This window comes from Typha latifolia, chromosome 1 (assembly GCF_019914945.1).
Source record: "Typha latifolia isolate L0001 chromosome 1, TyphaL0001v2, whole genome shotgun sequence".
Lineage (NCBI taxonomy): Eukaryota > Viridiplantae > Streptophyta > Magnoliopsida > Poales > Typhaceae > Typha > Typha latifolia.
Window position 1 is genome coordinate 8,087,003 of NC_133086.1, and position 22,012 is coordinate 8,109,014.

At 34.9% G+C, this 22,012-nt stretch overlaps 2 protein-coding genes across 2 annotated transcripts; both read left to right on the top strand.

The window, feature by feature from the left end:
- Positions 1–66: 66 nt before the first annotated feature.
- LOC140792246 (nucleolar complex-associated protein 3) lies at positions 67–13,316 on the top strand. The gene is made up of 13 exons (XM_073143116.1): positions 67–318; positions 444–610; positions 1,985–2,184; positions 4,724–4,932; positions 5,044–5,146; positions 5,897–6,060; positions 7,500–7,638; positions 7,789–7,959; positions 8,041–8,177; positions 10,136–10,459; positions 11,822–11,961; positions 12,403–12,500; positions 12,577–13,316. The coding sequence occupies exons 1-13, from the start codon at positions 164–166 to the stop codon at positions 13,090–13,092; spliced, it is 2,523 nt and encodes an 840-aa protein (XP_072999217.1). The 5' UTR covers positions 67–163; the 3' UTR covers positions 13,093–13,316.
- Positions 13,317–18,167: 4,851 nt separating this feature from the next.
- LOC140788226 (cocosin 1-like) lies at positions 18,168–20,832 on the top strand. Its single transcript, XM_073137396.1, has 3 exons — positions 18,168–18,688; positions 19,385–20,108; positions 20,464–20,832. Exons 1-3 carry the CDS (start codon positions 18,493–18,495, stop codon positions 20,615–20,617), a joined length of 1,074 nt encoding a protein of 357 aa, XP_072993497.1. The 5' UTR covers positions 18,168–18,492; the 3' UTR covers positions 20,618–20,832.
- Positions 20,833–22,012: the final 1,180 nt, after the last annotated feature.

The following is a 22,012-nucleotide window of genomic DNA, read 5'->3' on the forward strand; positions in this document are numbered from 1 at the left end:
AAACAAAACACTAAAAAGAAAAGAAAAGTTGGGCTTTCCTATCACAAGGCCCGGCCCAAACAAATCATGTGTTTTGTGAGTTGAAAACCCTAAACCCTAATTCCTACCCTGACTTCTTTTTCCCCTCCCTTTCTTTCGTCCATTTTCCTTCCAAAACTCGCCAATGGGGAAGAGGAAGAAGGTAATCCTCCCTCCTGATCTCCCGCCGGAAATCGCCGAGGACGAGCTCCAACTATCTGATGAGGACTTCGATTTCGTGCGGGAAAACCGGAAGTATGCCGGATTCCTCACCAAGCTCGACACGAAATCCATCGACAGGTTTACAATCCCTTCAGTTCATCGTTTTATTGGATAAATTTGAGGTCTTTTTTGCGCTCGTGGTGCGAGTGTTTGCGCAATTTTTGTTATGTTTGGATTAAATCACTGGGATTTTGGTCTTGAAGGCACGTTACACGAGTTGCGGATCATAAGGAGGATGAATTGGAAGCTCTCTATGAGAAGAGGAATAGAAAGGCTGCTCTCTCGAAGGTTCAGGAAGACGAAGCCCAAGTAGACCCTGTTGATGCTCTTCCAATCAGAACATTAGATGGAGATTGGAAATATAGAACAGGTGATCACTATGTTCAACTAAATTACTTCAACAATAACAACAAGAAGCCGCCAGACTAACTATTTGGGTTGACCGTGGACACTTATCTTATCTTCCATTTAGCTCTACTTAATGCAATGTTCCTGGTTACGTTAAGTTCTATCATGGATTCATGACTTTACTAGTCCATTGCATATGAGCACTGACTAACAAGGACTTTGTGCTGGCTGTCACGCTACCGAATGCAACTCTCCTCCTTTTATCTGGCCTCGGGTCCGCCGATATAACATAAAAATTTACGACTTGTAATACTTCATATTGGACTCTTTCATCCTATAATGTTAGTTTGGTTCATCATTCATGGAGGGCATTGAAACTTGAAGCTGATCGTATCATGGACTAGGTCATGGGTCACCTTACTTTAAACTTAATAATTGAACATCAATAAATGGAAGATGGATACTATACATACAATAGATCTGATAAAATTCAACCATCATTGTATAACCAATGATTAAAGTAGGTGAGTATATCCTACTCCTTCCAGTAACCATGTGTGATAACCAGACAATATAGGATCTTCATGACGGTTTATTGTAGCCTTGATCTACTCCAAAGGAACAATCTGGGTGATTCTAAAAAAATGTTGATGATTTCATTAAGCCATTTAATATTTTATATTCAGAAGTTCAAAATTGGAATATCCAAGTAATTCATCAATATCCTTTTCTGTTATGTAACTTTTACCTAGTTGTCTAAGCCTTTTATTTTACATGAATGACTAAAAATATCTAGGTGTCTTGTAGAGCCAATGCTTCTTGTGTAACATTAGTGATATGCACTTCTGATTTGATAGTTTTAAGTACTTTTGCCACAACTACATGATTCAAAATAATCTTCTTGTCTTTATCATAAGCTGAGAAAACTGGAGTCCTTTAACTTTAAGTTCTATGAATCTTAGATTGTGGTCGGCACAGCAGGACCAGATAGTTTCCAATTAAGGGTTAACCAAATGCAATTGAAAGCTTCCAAATGGGCCAGAGGAGAACCAAAAAGAAACATGAAAAATTAAACTTTGTTATCAACAATGAGGGAACCCATTTTGGCCTATGGCTTAACGATAGAGATTGCCCAAAACAAAGTTGAATAAAAAAAATGATGTTATTACCAGACTGTGATCAGTTGGATTCCAATAATTGGGACACAAATCTCTACACTGTTCATTTCCATTTATTGGGCTTCTGCTTTCGAGATCACCAATATCTGACACTTTTATGTTTAAATTTGTTAGTTCATTAAACATCTAGTTATATTACTGAAGGACAATCAATATGGTTGTCTGTTGGCAGCTTTCCAATAATGTTATATTTCTGATGCTGGTAGCATGAACTGCAGCCAAGAAAGAAAGATATGAAGGTAAAAGCAATGCTACTGCATCTCCCAAAAAAGATGATGATGAGGAAAAAGGTGTAATAAGGCTTACAAAGGCAGAACGAAGGCAAAAACTAAAGAAGGACAAAAAAGAAGCTAAGAAGGTTGCAAAGGAGGAAGGCAAGATGGATGTTCCTGAAGGAAAGCTGCACTCTGAAGTGCTGGTACTTGTGATCCTTATGCAATGTTTTCTTCCTTCAATAGTTTACATTTTTTTAAGTTGATGGTGCAGTATTTGATATCCTTCTTGTTGCAATATAGTGAAGAGAACATATGCTTCCTTACATAGCATGTTAATTATTGTTTTCTTTCTTTTTTCCTACTCAAACCGTTGTTTTTAAATGACTTTATATTTGATTCAAAGGAATGGCTGAGCCTTCATATGTCTCTAACATGCTGGTTTTCTTTGGAAGGTGGTAGTGTGCTGCATGTTGACATTTTACATTTACTTGCTTCTTAGCTATCATATGGCTATACCTGTAAGGCTGTAACTTTGTAAGACAAACATTTTTACGTAGGATACCACCAGATAAATTCCTTGTTTAATTGAGAGTTCTTTTTGAGGAGATCTCATCTCTGTGAATTTGGAATAGGCAGTGCTAGGCTCATAAAATTGGAAGGTCAAATAAAGATACCTGATAAAGTTTGAAAATTTACAGATCAATTTATTGGAGGTGATAAAATAACTTTTCTTTTTCTAGGAAATTACTGCTTAGACTTGCTTCAACTGGCTGTACTTAAAATATGGCAAGTGGCAAAAATAAATTGGAGCTGTGATTAAGGAATATCTGTAAAATTTTGGCACTTCAGCTTTTCAAAGTCCTACTTCTTAGGAATGACATACACAACACTTGTAGGATGTACATTACACCTTAGAATGCATTTAACATACTATGGTTTTGTTTTTCTAGTGCTGCTGATCAACTGCACTATTATTTGTTATTTTGCTTTTTTATAGTATTATTATAACACTTGGAATTGTGAGGTCCAACTGTCCAACTATTTTATCTTGAACTTTTGTCTGTGATTAGAAAAATGTTGCTGAATCTACATCCTTATAAGCAAAAGCACTAATATGACCTAAGAAGCCAAGCATTCTTAAGCCAACTTGAAAGTTCAAGTAGAACAATTGTATGCCTGGCCTAACTCTGGGATAATTATGAGAGATAATCATGTACCTTAGTTATTTGACCATGTTCCCTATCTATGCTCAGATATCCTAGTCATTCATTCTTCGTTCTTGATTTGAACTGCATTGCACCTAAAATTGTTCTGTAATCTTCGGATGGACCTGCTCCCTTGGTACGTTGACTGTACCTATATGTGGGATTATTACTGTACAAAATTGAGTACCACTTGAATTAAAGTAATACCACATATACCTTGATATCTGTATTAGCTACATTGAATAATTATTAATATGGAAAAGTGAGACAGCTGCCTGCTACAAGCCCATGTATCCAACTATATGAAAGCATTTATTTAATCTGTTAACCAGCAAAACTGCCAATTTGTATTCTGCAGTCAAGCCAAGCTGAAGACAGTTAATGTGACAATGTATAACTGATACAGTTCAAGTTCAAGAAAAAATGATTGGATTTTACAGAAGATTGATCAGCAATCACAGTTTGAAATGGTTGGTCATTATATGTTAGGCATTCTTTGGACTAATGATTGCCTTTTAACTTCTTTATTGTTTTAAATTAAAACACGATCGTCTCATTTTATAACAAACCAACTAGGGTAAAGAAGTTCAGAGATTAGACTCAGAATATGTCCTTGTGAAGTGATTGCTTTCTAGCACTATTGGCACTCATAATTTGGTATGCAGTGTGCTTATAAGAGAGTGCAGCTCTAACTTCTGCTATTATTGCTCTTTCTTGAAGTTGATATGTTAGAAACTTAGAACTCTTCCCAAAAAGAACAATCTTTGCACAATACAGTGCCAATCAGCATGTATGGTAAAGTTGATCGTCAATACATATTGATCATGTCAAAAAAGTTCTCTTACATGATAGTAGATAAATAAACAGGAATAGGACAAAAACTATATAGTCGTAAAGAATGTGTTGATTTACAAGATGCATGTCAGAATTTCCATGACATTGAAACATTTGGATAATATTGTTAAACAATATTTTTCTAGTGAAAATTGTGCAGGTTAAATAGTTTCCTGTTTGCCATTTGAGAGATAACGTGCATATGTGGTAAAAAATGGTCATTTCATTCAGAACATACATAATACTCCTCATTACTTAATTAGATTTAAGAAAGATATATGGACACAGGAATATAAGTTGGAATGATGTTTAGGTATATGAAATAAGGATATTTATATGGAGCAGAGAAAAAAAAGAGGCTAAAAATGGTCTTAAAGTTGACATTTCTGGATTTTGATCAGGAAGCTGGATTGATGGGATAAGAATGGTTTTTTAAAAAATGAGGTAGAGAGACATGCCTTTTATAAGGCACTGAATTACCCTTTGGAACTTGTAATATCAATGTCATAGGAATTTATCTTTGATCTACAGCTTGGTTGATATCTACTGTCGTGCAGCTCATGATTCTTTTCTTTTCTTCTGACAAGTCATATGACATATTAGTTGTTCACAAGGGTTGGTGATGTCATTTATTTAGTGCAGTAGCTAAATTTTCTCTATTTACCTTTATCTTTTATCATAACTTTATTGTGCTAATGTCCAGGAAAAGGTGCAGGAAGATCTTTCAGCTGAAGAATTATTTACAAAGAAGAAGATTAAAGTGGCTAAAGTTGGGATGACATTGCTTGAAAATCCTGAGTCAAATATAAGGTCCTTAACAGACTTGTTGCAAATTTGTGATGATGAAGACCATAGCATAGTCAAGCTTGGTCTGATGTCCTTGTTGGCCGTTTTCAAGGACATAATTCCTGGGTATAAGCTGCTGTCTTTTTATTCTTTCTAGGATATGTGGTCTTCGGCCAACTTTCCTTACCTAAATTTCTATCTTTATTGATGCAACCATTTTTTATTTATTTTCTGTAGCTATCGTATCAGACAACTAACAGAAAAGGAGCTGGCAGTGCAGGTTTCAGAAGCAGTAAGGAAGATGAGATATTATGAATATACACTTTTGCGCTCATACAAGGTTCTCTTACTTTCAGGGTTAAAAAATTTCAATTGTAAAAATTCTTTTGCAAAACATTCTTTCATCCCTGTTTCATATAATTTATCTCTGCGGTGTAGCCTCTATGTCATAATTAATCTAACATGCTTTCTTGCAAAATTGTATTCCCTAGATTATAGTGTCGAAAAAGGAATCATGTGCATAGAAGCTAATCCATATTCTGATGAATACTGATAGAGGATTATTTGCTCAACTGGGAAATGATATAAGGGGCGGTTCACTCATTATTAGGAAGCTCATCTTGTATAAATAATATTTTGGGTAGAATATTAATTTCCCTTTAAGCAACAATTCTAGCTTCTAAGAATAAAGAGAAGCTTCAAGTTTAAAATTATTGCTCAATGCTGATTATTCATTTGAATTGTTTAAGTTGTTTATATATTTTTTTTTAATTTTAAATTTATTATTTTCTACCCTCTTAGCTGAATTTAGTTGATTTGCCATAATGTGTAAATCCATTTTCTGAATATTACCAGGCTTCACCAGTTTACTAGTTGGTGTTGAAGTTGCTGCCTATTTTTGTCATTAATGATACTGTGACATACTCGTGAATTTGATACATTTGTTGATATTTTTTATTATATGGCAAAAATTGAATATCTCAATCTCACTTGTTGTAAAGCATTCAAATTCTTTTTCTTTCATGTTTTCATATGTCCAGTTGCATTTTTAGAAACATGCCAATCCTTTTCATGTTGTGCATATTTTCAGGCATACATCCTAAAGTTAATAGGTTTGGAAAAACAGACCTCATTTCGTCAAGTTGCTGTTCGTTGCATGTGTACTTTATTGGATACTGCACCGCATTTCAACTTCCGTGAGAGCTTACTAATTAGTGTCGTTAAGAACATAAGCTCATCTGATGATGTCGTAAGGTATTTATGCTCTCCACTCTATTTCTTTTTCCCAACTGGAAGTTGCTCAGGGACTGAAGATGCCTGACATTGGTTTTTTCTCAAATAATAAAACAATGCACCTGCAGAGCTGGTTTATATTTCACATGTTGAAGAATCTTATAGTAGGGGGGATACTTCCCTGTTTATAGATAGAATAGGATATCCAGCACTGTAATTAATTTTCTAAGAAGAGTAAGGGGAGAAAGGGAAAATTAGGATGAAAAGGTAAGGAGAAGACTCTACTTTTTCATTATTTGTCAATCGTTTTTCTTCAATTTTCTGATCTTTCTCATCAATATGTTCCAAAAGCCGTAAGAAGCCAAATTCTTCTTTAAGCAATCTATTATCAAAGTAGGGTTCTTTTAACATAATTTGGTTCAATCAAATGAAAAATCATACAAAATATTGGATTCTTAATCAAGTAAGATTCCTGCAAAATGAAACTCAAGATCTAATTTTAAAGAAAGTTTATATTAACTTGGACTCTCAAGACAGTAGACACTTTCTGTAAAGGGAAATTAGGAATATTACACACAAATATATAAAAATGCTACCAAATGCTTTCCTGAAAGAGTTTGTAAATTATTTATTAATTTCCCTACCCTCTAAATATAATTAGGTCATAAATGCTCTAATCTTATTGAAAATATAGCAGTAATAGCCATATGGAAGATATCAAAGATCCAGAAATGCATATGGTTACTTATTCGGATAGGCTTAAACTCTGATTACTTCCTAGGTTTCTAGAGATTTGCAGATGAGATGTTGTTGTATTATCATCTGACCTAGGGCACTTCCAAGGAAATAAGTTGTTCTCCAAGAGAGAACACTTTATAGGCTGTCAAATTGTTGTGTGGGTTAGTCAGGGTAACTTTCTGTCTGAACATTATTACTCAGGTTTTGTGGCATCCCCTTTCAAAAGCTTCCAAACTTTACTGTTTGCTGATTTACTCTTCTTTGAACTGTCATGAAACAAGCGGTAGCGGATGAAACCAAAGAAGTTGGAGTGACTTCCTATTATATCTTTTGCAGTAGATTTATACTTTTTAAGTAATAATGAAAATACTAGACTCGAAAATTATTTCTGGTGATATTTTCATTAAGTACTTTCCTGTTCTGATTACTTCTTCTAGATTTTCTTACCATTTTGTATAGCTCTCTTGGGCTAGTGTATGTAGGTTTAGAATTACTTTGCATGTCTGCCAATGAGAAGCACATTGGAAGAAATTCTAATATCTACTTTCCCAAAATAAACTCGGTTACTTTATATATCCATCTTATACATAAAATGGATGTGAAAAAAGTTGTGGTCACATATTCTCCTGTAGGTTGTATGTGATGAATGTGAAAAGGTTGTGGCCACATATGTCAAGGTGGTTGATTATTGCACCTTATGTGTTTTACTTTATTTTTGATAGGAAACTCTGTTGTGAAACAATAAAGTCTCTATTTGCCAATGAAGGAAAGCATGGCGGTGAAGCAACTTTGCAAGCTGTTCGATTAATCGCAGATCATGTGAAGTTCCATGATTGCCAACTTCATCCTGATAGCGTATATGTATGTGTTTATTATTCTATCTTTCTCGGTAATGGACTTATTCGATCACTATACATAACTTAATTTCATGACCTTTCCTTGTGAAAATTTAATCGTTGGTTCTGATGATCATTTCCTGCCCACTTTTCATTATGGTTTTGTATTTGTTAGGTTTTTTTGTCTTTAAAATTTGATGAGGATCTTCGAAAATCTGAAAAGATGGAGGAAAAAGGCAGGCCTAAGAAAAGAAGGGGATGGCATAATCATGAGGTTCCAAACCAGTTGCAAGGCAATGATAAAAAGAGAAGTAGGCGGGATTTGATAGAAAAAACAAGGAAGGAGGTACTTTAGACCGACTTCTTGTGGCGCTCATAAATCATATCTACATGGGCTGTATTCCTAAATGTTGATTGTCCGCTTCAGGTGAATGCAGATCTGAAGTCTGTCTCATTTGTTCCTGACCCAATGGAGAGAAGAAGGATGCAGTCAGAAGCTTTATCTGCAGTTTTTCAGACCTATTTCCGTATTTTGAAGCATAGCATGGATCCTTCTAACTCCAGGTGTGCCTTTTGATATGTAAAGGGAGTTCATTTCCTTTTTTTATCCCCATCTGTAAATTGTCAGCAGTATCATTTTCTCTTTAAACCTTCGCTTACAATAAGATAAGCATGGAAGTGATGCAGAACACAAAGTCACAGACGTGCAACCAACCATTGAAAAGTGTAATTATATTAGTTCAAGTCAGGAAAATTTTGCTAGTATGTTATTTGAATCTTATAGGTACAAAAGGGGACCAGTAAATTTGGATATGAACATTATAAAATGTGACCTGCAACATCAAGCCCATATGTAAAGAGATCATTGGATTTTTGACATGTCCATTAGATGTCTATAATGGATTTGTGCAGAGTGCGGTACTTCCATGTTATTGCATTTTAAAAGGTATTATATGCCATGAGTTAAGATGTGTAGTTCATGAGCAGTATTTTATGATCAGGTTGTGTTCTATCAATCTGTATGACCATGATGAAATTCAATAAAGTAGCCCTTTGGTATCAGTTGTGCAATATCTGTTAGATGCATCTGTAAAACCTTCAATTTATGATCTTTATCTGTGGAAATTCAGAATGAATCATTATTAAAAATGTTCGCTGCGTTTGTGTTGGATGAGAGTGGCCAGGGGAGTGCTCTATGGAATTGCTCAGATGGAATGTTAGCACTCGGTGGTGTATGAAGTTTCTCCTCTGCTTGAAGATGACAGTAGCTGTGGTATAGGATTCTGAGTGTGCATGCGACGGTTGGTGGGATGGAAGAGAAATTTTGCTCACTGTTGCTAATGGGCTGTGTAACCCCTATTTTTTGGCGTTTTATTTTGTGAAGTAAAACAAGGTGAAACTTGTGTCTATGAATTCTCCAAGGCAAATCAACAATGGGCACTTACCATGCCGGTAGTGTACCGGCATGTGACATGAGGGGTGCTGCAAGGCACCCCTCCTAGTAGATTCGCCGCTTACTACCGACCTCATCGTCGAGCTTGCTGTCGCTGCTTGTCGTCAACCTCGCCGTCGTCCCCAAGCTCTTATCGCTCGCACCCGTGCCCTAACTTGAGGGGGGAGAAAGGGGCAATAGGTCGGGTCGGGTTAAATAAAAACTTAAATTGCGGATCGACGAGGTCGAGGGGCAACGAGGTCGGTGATGGCAAGGTTGAGCGGCGATGGCAAGGTCAATGATAAGCGGCGAAGGGTGAAGGTGAGTAGTTTTTCTCATCTTTTTCTCTCTCTTTTGTAACACGACCGACAAGTGCTGCGGCACGTGCTGCTCCATGCCAGCTAGTGGTCGACACAGGCTGTGCCTATGGCATGACCATCCTTGAGGCAAATAATACTAGATACTTTGCTTAGTAATCCACCTTTCTTTCTCCTCCTTGATCTTCTTACATATTCCAGATTTTTTGTTCTATTTTGCTATTTTCTGTTTTTTTAATCTGCTTTATTTTATTATAGCCTGCTGTTATTTGTTGATAATGCTTTCACTTTTGGTGAACACTGATTATTATTCCTAGAGACTCCAAATTAACCCATGGTAGAACTGGGGCATGATTCGTAGAAGATCTATGAAATGCATGGACAGGAAAGTGGTAGAGAAACTATATGTTGTAGTCAATACCTTAATGACTTAACACTAGAAATGGTTATCATATACTTTTTATGCTAATATAAATGCTCTTGTGGTTTCCTTCTGGCCTTTCTTTCCTACTTCAGTTCTCCAAGTTTTCTTGTATGTTTGATGCATCAGTACATAATAGTTCCAATTTGTATGAGAACCTCCCAAAATTAGATGTGCAGACAAGAACACTATCTGTTCAAAATTCACCTTTTCATTACTGCAAAGTCAATTTATTGTTATTTCCATTACATGTGCAAGAACTTCTAGTTGTATAAAGTACAAGAAACCTCAGCTGGAGTTCTTTTTCGTGAGTGATATCTCTGATGTATCAGTGTTGTTTTAATAATTACAGGTCTAAGGTTAATGCTATTTCATTGCCTGGTGGTTCTACAGCATACCCATTACTTGCTCCTTGCTTGGATGGCTTGGGAAAGTTCTCACATCTGATTGATTTGGATTTCATGAGTGATCTTATTGGTTGCCTGAAAAAACTAGCAGGTTACAGTGACCGACATGATGGTATTTCTCATCAGAATTCCCTGTCTGTATCAGAACGTCTACAGTGCTGTGTAGTGGCATTTAGAGTGATGAGAAGCAATCTTGATGCTTTGAACGTGGATCTGCAAGACTTTTTTGTGCAGCTTTATAACCTTATACTGGAGTATCGACCTGACAGGTTTGGGCACAAATCTCTCCTATTAACAATTATGTAGTATAGGAGCAGTGTTCTGGCTCTGCTTTACCTAACTTCTACTTGTAATTCAGTTGATTTTCTCGTTATCATCAATAAATAGACCCTATTGTGGCAAACATGCCATTGTGATTCTGTTAAAAAAGCTTGTCGTTATCAGAATCAAATTGATAAACTCTCTCTTGATGCTTTAAGCTGCTGTAGTTGATAATTAATTGATATCGTCTGCTTGCTTTAAGAGCTTTATTAGTTGAAATTAGATGGAGCCATGGAGGTTTGGCTTTTACTAGGTCCTTTTATGCCCGCTGAAAATAATTGGCCTCTAATGTATTACTTGAATTGACTGGGCTGGGATGATGCTGTAGTCTGAAACTTGACTTGCTTAATCATATACCAGCATTGATGTTGCTTCACCACATTTCATGAAGACATTATGTTTTCAATTACAATGCATTGTTGCTTTCTTGGTGCTAAACCACTTGAAAATTCAAAGTATCTTCTAATGTTCCAAAAAGACTGGCGGCAATATGGTGGCCAAGAGGATTTATGGCGCATAGCGGTTGGCGGGTGCCATGTGGGGCACTATGAACCCATAGCATACTTTGAATCTTTTATATTATCTTAATAGGTTATACTACATATAAAAATAAAAAGTCAGATGTACAGAGAGAATAGGGGAAGGAGATAATTGGAAGATATGAAATCAAGTTTAAAAAGAAGGAAAAGGAAGAAAGTAGGAGAACACAAAAATTAATAAAGAAAACATAGAGAAAAGGAATAAAAGAACATAGAAGTAAATTATAATATTGGGCTTGGTACTGCTATACTTGACCAGTTCACTTTGGGATTATGATTGTTAGAATATAATATATTAACGTGATATTAAAGCAAATGTCTTGGGTTTTCTAATGGTTTAGTTGTTAGAGTAGTTGTTAAATTAACGATGATTTTATGGAAAGGTATTAGATCCTTGCCTTATTTATGAAATGTTTGTGCACTTGGTTGTGTGTCACTGTGTTGTATTATGGAGATTGGAAAGATGAATAACAAGTAGAGACAGTATTATAATCAATTTGGGCTTCTTCTTTAATGACTAAGTTGTTGCGTACTGTACTTAGACCAGATTGAAGGGACTTGCAGCAAATTAGGTAGGTTTATGAGGTTAATTGTTTGGTTTAATACGCTAAAATGAGTTCTTGGGCTCGGCCCAATTTGCTAATTTTCAATAGTAGTTGTTGTGGTCACATATATCACACAAACTTAATCTGTTGAGCTGAAATTGCAGGAATTGGTATTTACTACACTATCCATTAATGATCTGTATTGACTGGACTTATATATATGCAGAGATCGAGGTGAGGTGTTGGCTGAAGCTTTGAAGACAATGCTCTGGGAAGGCAGACAGCATGATATGCAGAGAGCAGCTGCTTTTATAAAACGTCTAGCGACCTTCTCTTTATCCTTTGGTTCAGCAGAAGCCATGGCTGGTAACTTTTCTTTCTTCGAGTGTCTTTTCTTACCTGCTTAATTAGCATTGCTATCTTTTCATTCATTGTTGGGATATGAAATTTCCTTTTATTGTGATAAAGGGAAATTATGTTGTTTGCTGAGTTATGAATTGGGGGAGCAAGGCATTTCTTCCTGATGGAATTCTTAATTAGGGAAGGAAACTGATTCATGAGGATGTTATTTTCAGACTAATATATTACTATATGTTGATTTCTGGGCTGATATTAAAGAATTCCATGGTTTACTATTAGTAATGCTTCATAATTGACCTGCATTTTGTTCCATGCCACAATTGTTTTTGCTTGTGTCTAATACTGGTCAACCATGCATTAGTTTTTACTCTCTAGAAGAATCTTTTTGTTTTGTTCAACGGCAACCTCTAAATTTAATATTTGGGTATGCTAACATATCTGTTTCAGCCTTAGTCACACTGACACATCTACTCCAAAAGAATAGCAAGTGCCGTAATCTGTTGGAAAATGACGCTGGTGGTGGTTCACTATCTGGCTTAGTTGTGGTAAGGCCCTAACTACGCATTTAAATGTTCAGACTCCTCATCTTTTACTTGTTCTTACTTAACTACTTCCGTCTAGAAATACCAACCAGAAGCAACAGATCCATACTTAAGTGGTGCTCTTGCTTCAGTTCTCTGGGAGCTTAGCCTTCTAGTGAAACATTACAATCCTTCCATTTCATCGATGGCTGCAAGTATTTCAACAATGGCAAACATGAATCCTGCCCAGAATCAGGCTTATCTATCCACGATCTCTCCGCCACAAGCCTTTGCGGATTTATCAATTGAGCGAGAATTGCTCAAACAGAGCAGTAAACCCCTTTCCTTGAACATTAAAAGTAGACGGGAAAAAGGAAAGGAATTCATTGTTTTGGATCCTGATCAACTTCAGTGTGTGGAGAGCTTCCTAGATGAAGATCAAGTGAAACTGAGATTGGAAGATCATTTCACAGTGCTCAGAGACATTGCAGAGAATGAGAGATTGAGGGGCGAATTGAACCGCACTTCATTGTCCCTCAGTTTATACGAGGAGTACAAGATGCAGAAAAAGAAGAGGGACAACAAAACAAAGAGAAGAAAAGATGCAAAAGTATAGTGATGACACTGGTCTTCTACACAATGTTGTCAAGAGCTTTTAATATAGTTGTATCGGAGTATTTATTTCCTGAGTTATATCAAAGTTGCAGTACAGAAAGCATTGCATTTTTGGAATTTAAATCGCTTTTCTTCCATTCATTATGTTTATACAATTATTTGATTTGAAAACAGTCCAATTGTGTTGTTTAGTCAATAGATAATGCGAAAGCACCGATTCTGAAATGCCTCCTCTTAAGTTCTTGTTGTCAGTGTCAGGAAATTTTAGATGTTCACTTGGTTGAATGTTTTTGGTCGGAAATCTGAATGTATGATATGGAAAGCAAAATTTTAGCTTGGAATAATAGGTTGTAGCAATTTAATGTTCAGCTTTGTGCCCTATTAAACCAAAGTATTGTTTAAGAGGTGGTTGACTTTCCTTAAATTTCTATGGAAATTTATTTGGTCTTCTCATAAAACTACTGACCAAATCCTAGCAGAGGCTACTCTTTTTTATAACTTGTTCTGTTTTACTGGAAATTTATAATAAACAAATTATCTTTATCGTATAATGTATGTTTCTGTATTTTAATTGACGAGATTAAACGGTTAACAGCGGATCCCTTATCTAAAACCCAACGTTAGATTTTAATTTGGGTTTAACTGGATTCAAGGACAAATAAAATCATTCGTGAATGCTCGAATCCTGGAGCAATTAGAACCCCTTACTCCAGTTACATAAATATAGATCAAATAAACCTTATCAACATGTACTAATTGCTGCAGAAGATGTGATTCTTTGAAACAAAAGAAGATACCCATTAAGAAACTCATGAGTAGCTTGCAAGGTTACACCAAAGCTTTTGAAGCTAAAATTTCAAAATCTTACTGGTGTCTGAATCTAAGTATATCAAAAAGATGAGTAGAGGAAAAAAAAAAAAAAAGAGAGAGAAAAAAAGATAGTCGAACATAAACGTCATGACTTCGCCTTCTCCTTCTCGACGGCCTTGATCACCGACCGGAATTCCTTGACGCCGCACGGAATTTGAAGTATCCCTTGTTGTTTATATCCAAATTCTTGTGCAGCCATCTCAAGCAACACTGCAAAACATGGATGCTTGAAGAGCTTGGTGTGCACAAGGATCTTCTCCGTCTCCCGCCCCCCGCCGACGATCATAGGAACGTAGCCTTTCGGCACCTTCTCCTTCCTCGCCATGCCTTTCTTCCCTCCTAAAAGATAACTAGTCCTCTCCATGTCTAGCTTTATAGAGAATGATTTAATCTTGCTTAATTAAAGCTCAGACATATAATTTAATCGAGCTAGTCTAGCTTAGCTGATGAAAGCACTGCATTTTGATGGTGAAAGATTGATTAAAATGGATAGCGGTTTGATTAGAACAATGGGCAGTGGTTTGAAAACTACTCAAATTGCAAGCTAAATCCTATATTATTACCGTCAGAAGTACCCATCACCTCCTCCATTGACTATTATTAGGAGCTTGGATTGTTTTCTTTGCATTATTGAGCTGACTCTGAAACAATACTTTTATTTTTGTAGATAGGTAGATGTATATTTTACTTGTATTATTGGTTTGAGATTCTTAATTTATGCCGTTGTTTTCATGGTGGGTGTAAGTTTACACTTATTTTAGACATTCAAGTAATATCTTGGAGAAGAAGGGTGATAAAAAAGATTGCTTAGCAAACGTTTCAAGAAATAATTTATGGCATGTTGCTTTCTAAGTGTGAGAGAGAGTAGATTAGATAGAAAACCTACGTATGATCTAATTACAAGTTATTCAATAAACGTTTCAAATACGGCCTTAATTTTGTCAGGATTTTTTTTACTTATGTAATTAGTACAATTATATTTCAAAACATAATTTATATTTATATAATATGTCTAGATTTATTTATGAGCATATGCACAAATTATAAAATATTTAATGAAGAATATTGACGTGAAAATTTAATTTTAAAGTCAAAATATTATTGAAGTGCTCTAACGGTATCAAGAAGATTGAAGTAGCATAAAAAAATATCGAAGAACATGGAACACACTATAAGACTGTTCAAACACACCTTACAGTCGTTCACACCACTTTCGCACATAAAAGTAAAAACTTAGTAACGTCTCCGTTAAACTGATTTTGTTGGGATTAATCTCGAATTAACTATTTGAGCACAATCCCACAACTTATCTCTCATCTGAACAAGAGATAAAATTAGACCTCCTAATGAATCATGAGGCAGAAAATTTTGGGGGAGCAAAACCATAATATGTTTGTAAAAATTGATGGTAGTTTCTCTTATCCTAATTAGATTATGATTAGAGTTAATTCTTATTGGATTAGGATGCTCATAAAATGTTATTCTAGCTCTAGTGTGGTTCCACCTAGATCTCCATTTGCACCCAAAAAAAAAGAAAAAAAAATCTATTGTAACTGACATTCTTATATAATTGTCACTGAATTTTTTTTGAAAATATTATAACTATCATTATTTAAAAAAAATATTATAAATTGTCACTAGTATTCTTTTATTCTTTCACAATTGCCATTACAATTAGTTTTTAGAATAATATTATATAATATTCTTGACAGCTGATTATTAAAGTTAACAGAATGACTTAAATATCTTGTTTGTAAAAGGTTAACAGTATAAAATGTTTATCGCATATCTTTCTCTTGCAAAAAGTATGATTCATTCTTGTAAGTATGATAGTAACAATAGATAGGTTTCTAATTATTTTAAGTAACTTATACAATGAAAAAATATTTTTTTTTCTTATCTATGTTCAGTTTATTGACGATTAGTTTGATTTAATGGATAAAATGATTTTTTTAAAAGAGCTCAATATTTTCGAAAGCAATTATAATATTAAACAATCGCAGCGATAATTATAATATTTAATATGTTTTTTGTGATAATTTATATAAATAATTTTATTTTCTATATACTATTGCCAAAGTTGATGGTCTACTAGGAGTTTTTAACTAAACTAGTCATGTTCTAAAATTTTTTACCAAAATAAAGTGCTCTTCAAATTTATTATTAAATAAAATTTAATTTATTGTAGACCTAAGAAAAATGTTAAATCGATCGGTATTTTATTTCTGAGTAAAAATGCTAATCAATTCAGTATTTTTGTCTGATCCTAAAACGTTAAATATTTCAGCGTTATATATATAAGTTTTTTAGCCTAGTCTTTTAGCAGGTTAAGAAAAAAAATAAAAATACTGGACTAATCAGCAGTTTACGATGAATTAAATACTATTTGGTAATAAGTTTGAGAGAAAATCTATTTCGATAAAAAAATAAAATAAAAAATGGGTCTCATTTGGTCAAAAGCTCAAGTTTTTGACCAAACTAAATTTTTTTTATATTGAAATAGACTATCTCTCAAACTTATTACTAAATGAGATGTAATTAATTATAGTGCTAACAAAAACACTAATTAGTTCAGTGTTCGTTAGGTAATTTTTTTCCTTAACTGCGGAAAAATTAAGTTAAAGGGATTTATATACATACAAAGATGAATTGATCAGTTTTTAGGATCAAACAAAAACGCTAAACTGATTAGCATTTTTACTTATAGATAAAAAGGCTAAATTGTTCAGCATTTTTATTAGAGTCTGTTTGGTAATAAGTTTAAGGAGTAATATATTTAGACAAAAATAAATTGAAATAGGGCTAATTTGGTCAAAAACTCCAACAACTCGTCTACAAATCTATCTTATCTACTCGGTGCAAGAATCAATCTCAATCTCAATCTCAATCATTGTAATAGAGAATAAAAACAGGTCGGATAATATGTCAATCAAGCTAGTTTTATAAGATATAGATTCGGATTTGTTTATCATTCTTTGTATCCAAATTCATACAGGATTCAAAGATGATAAGAAAGATTAGAATAAAGCATATATTGTATATTTATATGGATCTCTAATATATTCTTATATAATTTTTTTCCATTATAATTTTAATTTACAAATCAATTATTTATATATCCAACTTGTCATCCACAACAAGAAATGAGGCTTTTACAATTTAATTGCACTTAATTTTTTTAATTAATAATAATAAACTCTAATATATATTGTATACTTAAATTATGTGCACTTTATTATAACAATATATATATACACTTAATTTTATATGCTAAAAAAAAAAAATAAAGTTCCAAAGTTGGGAGGAAAAATAAATAGATACATGATTTTGCTACTTTCTTGATATTTAATAAATATGAATATAAAATATATGACTAATATGAATTATTAGATCAGGATATAAAGACTCAGAATATTATTATATTAGTTTATATACTCCTTTTAGGTAATTATTAGATTTTATACTTTCACTAAATCATGTCTTATTTCAAGTTTAATTAGGCTCGATTTAGGCCCCAACGTATTCCTTAAAGTTACTTATTGTCAAAATAATTAAGTTTCTAAATTTTATATTTACATATATACCTCTTAAATCTACTATTTTTATACGGATACCCTTCTAGTTAATTTTATTATAATTATTTGTTAAAAACCAGGTAATATTTATATGTATATAAAACAGAGTAAGATTACTCATGTCCTTTCACTATTAAGTGTATCAAATTTCACATATTAGTTAAATGTTTACAGGTATTAATGCACAAATAAATATTTATAAGAGTATTAATATATATATATATATATATATATATTAACTTTGGAAGAGATATAAATATAAATAAGAGAATATATATGCACACAAAAAAAAAATTATGGAAACAAACAAGCTCTACATTATATTAGCTTATGTAGAGCTTTTACAATTTAATTAATTTTAATATTTTAATTTAACATATAATATTTTTATATTAAAAAAATAAAAAAATATTTTTATAATTAATATATATTTTATTATAATAAAGCGCACATAATTTATATTTACAATACCATTAAAAGCCCTACTATAAGATATAGCCTTCCTCATAATTTTTCTTTTTTTAAGGTTCTACGTACTCTCGGTCGAGTGAAATTTATTCGCTTTCTTAGTTATCCTACTTCTTCGATTGGATAAGAATTAAGAAACCATGACCTCGTACTATTCTAACTTATCTGCAATCAGGCGGATAACTTTTAAACCCATTTTTATCCCAATTAACACCTTATTATCCATCCTATTTTACCTCTTCACAAATTAATCATAGATTAACACCTCATCAAGATCATAACAGCAAATCCGGATTGAAAGATTTCTTCCTCCCCAATTAAATCGAATAAATCCCCGTCTTATCTCGAAGTCATTCACCTTATTCTCGTTCCTTCCTTGATATTTCCACGCCTCTTTCCTCTATATAATTCCACTACTCTTTTCTTTCTATACTCACTCTCGTCTCCTCTTTCCTCCTTTGTCTACTCTCATCGCTTCCTCGGTCGCCATGGACGTCGATCTCACTCCAAAGCTTCCGAAGAAATCGTACGGCGGAGATGGCGGATCCTACTACGAGTGGTGCAGCGACGAGCTCCCGATGCTCCGGAAAGCCAACATCGGCGCGGCCAAGCTCGCATTGGAGAAGCGTGGTCTCGCGCTGCCAAGTTACTCCGATTCCGCCAAGGTCGCCTACGTGCTCCAAGGTAAGGGGGAAAAGACTATTGTAGAAGAACCGCCTTTCTCTTGGTTTTGTTTGTTTCCGTCGCGATCTTCGATTTAGGGTTGGGATTTTAAATCAAAATGATCGTGTCTATCCTTGATTGTTTGATCCATGGCCTTGTTTACTTGTCTACGAATAGATTATTTTATTCGTCGTGTTGTTTGGACCACTCCAGTTATTTATGTTGCCCCACTGATCTGTGCGTACCAACATTGTAATTGTCCTTTGTAAGATTAAAGAATGCATTTGGTAAGAAAAATGATTTTTTATTTAATGCATGTTCTGGCCCACTCAAAGTTTCAATTGTTTGATTTGGAGTAACTCGGATACTCTAGTTTTGAATTAGATTGAGTGGCGAATCATCGAATAGGTTTTAGTTGCCAATACTTAAACAGCAATGTGGAGAGATGGGGGAATATTGAATGGGGTAATTGAATTAACCTAATGGATTTAATAAAGAGAAGGGCTTTTCAATTTCATCTACTGTAAAGGGAGGCCCATCCAAGTGACACTGGGGCGTGATTGAGTTTTTTCATGTTTATGTTGATCTATCAAAGTGTTTACTTGCTTCGTTTTAATCGACTTGGATATCTTGACATGTTCAAATTTGTGGAACATTTCATCGAATAGGTTACGTGCATTCTTACTGTATATCGTTGTCTCTTCCTCTTGATTTCAGGAAGTGGGACGTGTGGAATTGTACTCCCAGAAGCCACCAAAGAGAAGGTAGTCGCCATCAAGAAAGGCGACGCCCTTGCCCTCCCCTTCGGCGTCGTCACTTGGTGGTTTAACCCCAATGACGCTGATCTCGTAGTCCTCTTCATGGGTGACACATCTAAGGGTCACTGCTCTGGCCGCTTCACCAACTTCCAAATCACTGGCTCCAGTGGCATCTTTACCGGCTTTGCCACAGAGTTCGTAGGCCGTGCTTGGGACCTCTCAGAATCCGATGCTGATAAGCTTGTCAAGAGCCAAACCGATGCCGGCATTGTCAAGTTAAAGGACGGCCTGGCAATGCCAGAGCCTTCGGCTAAAGATAGAGAAGGGATGGCTCTCAACTGCGAGGAGGCTCCTCTGGATGTCAACATAAAGGATGGGGGCCGTGTCGTCGTGCTTAATACCAAGAACCTTCCACTTGTCGGCGATGTTGGCCTTGGTGCTGACCTGGTGAGGATTGATGGACATGCCATGTGCTCGCCTGGATTCTCATGCGATTCGGCATTTCAAGTCACCTACATTGTCGGAGGGAGTGGTCGTGTCCAAGTTGTGGGCGTTGACGGCAAGCGCGTGTTGGACACGGCAGTGAAGGGCGGTTATCTATTCATCGTTCCTAGGTTCTTCGTGGTTTCGAAGATTGCTGATGCCAGTGGCATGGAGTGGTTCTCTATAATCACTACTCCCAAGTATGTCCCTGACCACCTCTATCTGAAATGGTTATGCTTGCATTTGCTCTGTTAGTTGCTGTTTGAAATTATACGATATCAAACATAATTGATCCATGAAAACAGTGAGTAACAGACCATGATTGGCACAGCAATAGAATGTTAGATTGACATGAGATACTAACAGGAGAGAATTGCAAATATCAACAAAGAGAAATTACATATGTCTAGGATTGAACTGAAATATTTTCAGTATGCCATTGTAAATATCTATTCTTCCAAATTATTCCTATAATTTTGCTTTTTAAATTTCTTTTCAACTTGATTTGTGTACATCCATTAATCTTAGTATACATCAACACAAATGTGCTTGCAGCCCAATCTTTAGCCATCTGGCTGGAAGGACCTCGGTGTGGAAGGCTATATCGCCGGAGGTGCTGGTGGCTTCGTTCGACACCACCCCTGAGATGGAGAACCTATTCAGATCAAAGAGAACTTCTGATGAGATCTTCTTCCCTCCTCCAAAGTAAGGTAGGATGGGCTTGTTTGTCCTCGGGATAATAATTTCGTATGAACTGGCTCTTTTAATAAGATGATGACTAGAGATGTTTAATGATGGTTTGCTGCGTTTAAAAGTGTGGTTGTTGCTCATTATCTTGTTGCATGTCGTTTGCTATTGGAATCTTCCAACATCTATGTCAATTAGATTGGTTTAATATAATCCTATACTTAATCCTTTTCTTCATGGAATCAGATTCAGACCTTAAACTTATGGAGATTGAGTCACTGGTTTAACTAAAACTTCAATTAGACTACTTACTTTCAGGATATTTTGGATTTAAATATGTGCTTTGTATTAGAAACAGCAGTGTGCTCAGTATCTGTAAATCTCAATACATTAGCAGTTGGGCATTTTCTATTGTTGGGTACGGAAATCTTTATTTGTACCAATTGATTCCTTTTCTTTTTATAAACTTCCCAGTTGCTCACACAGGTGACGTACATCATTCCTCCGACCAAATCTTCTCCCGATCCGAAGTCACCAGTACAGAGGATTCTCTTTTGTTTTCCTAGTTCAAAATATCTAATTGCAATTTCGTGCAGCTTAACAGCACTAACAAAGCTTCATCTCTTTCCAGACAGCACTAACAAAGTTTTCTCAAACCATAATTTTACATCCAGGTAGACCAATATTATTCCTACCTTGCAAGCAAAGGGTGGCCCTCTCTTAATTTTTAAAACTACAATGTTAACTTTTAAGTTAAGACATTTATATTGTTTTAGATCATATTGATTATGCTATTTGACTTCCTCTAAAAGTAAACTCTTGCTCCAACAAACTAACAATGCACTCAAATAGGCTACTTTCAAACTAATTTTAATTTTGTGGAGTTTTTTTACCATCCTTCCGGTTTTTAGTACAGGTGGTAAAATAGATGTTGATAAATTTATAATTTATTTAGATATAATGTTTGTTGAGCAGACTTAAAATAGTCAAGAAGTCTACTTTCGTGTAGGTAACTTTGATACCAACAGAGCACCAATCGCTACTGGAAACTTGTACTAAATCTCCCCCAAAACTTTAATACGGCAACAATAAACTTCTTCTAAACATAAACTCAAAACTATATGAGTTTCTACCGCGTCATGTTGAACAGTGGAAGTCATCTAGCTCACTAAAATTGTTGAACTAGGTGATGATTTCATTTCGTAAGTTGCTAGGTCGAAAATTATGTTCCTAAATAGCCTCTAATTAGGTAAATAATTTATGTTAAAAATAAGCAAGCTCCTTAGTCATTTATTTTTCATTCTTTCGTAGTAAAGTTTGAAAGTCAATTCCAACGTTAATTTTTCCACGTGGCCCGACTGTCTTGCCACGTGGGCAACTGTCACATACCCATGGTCCAGGGAGATAAATTTGGAAG

Bases quoted from the DNA above. Each gene is read 5' to 3' on its own strand.
- LOC140792246 (XM_073143116.1), top strand. From the start codon at position 164: ATGGGGAAGAGGAAGAAGGTAATCCTCCCTCCTGATCTCCCGCCGGAA. The intron at 319-443 runs GTTTACAATCCC...TTGGTCTTGAAG, and splicing joins GACACGAAATCCATCGACAG to GCACGTTACACGAGTTGCGG. The intron at 11,962-12,402 runs GTAACTTTTCTT...TATCTGTTTCAG, and splicing joins TTCAGCAGAAGCCATGGCTG to CCTTAGTCACACTGACACAT.
- LOC140788226 (XM_073137396.1), top strand. From the start codon at position 18,493: ATGGACGTCGATCTCACTCCAAAGCTTCCGAAGAAATCGTACGGCGGA. The intron at 18,689-19,384 runs GTAAGGGGGAAA...TCTTGATTTCAG, and splicing joins GGTCGCCTACGTGCTCCAAG to GAAGTGGGACGTGTGGAATT. The intron at 20,109-20,463 runs GTATGTCCCTGA...ATGTGCTTGCAG, and splicing joins TCTATAATCACTACTCCCAA to CCCAATCTTTAGCCATCTGG.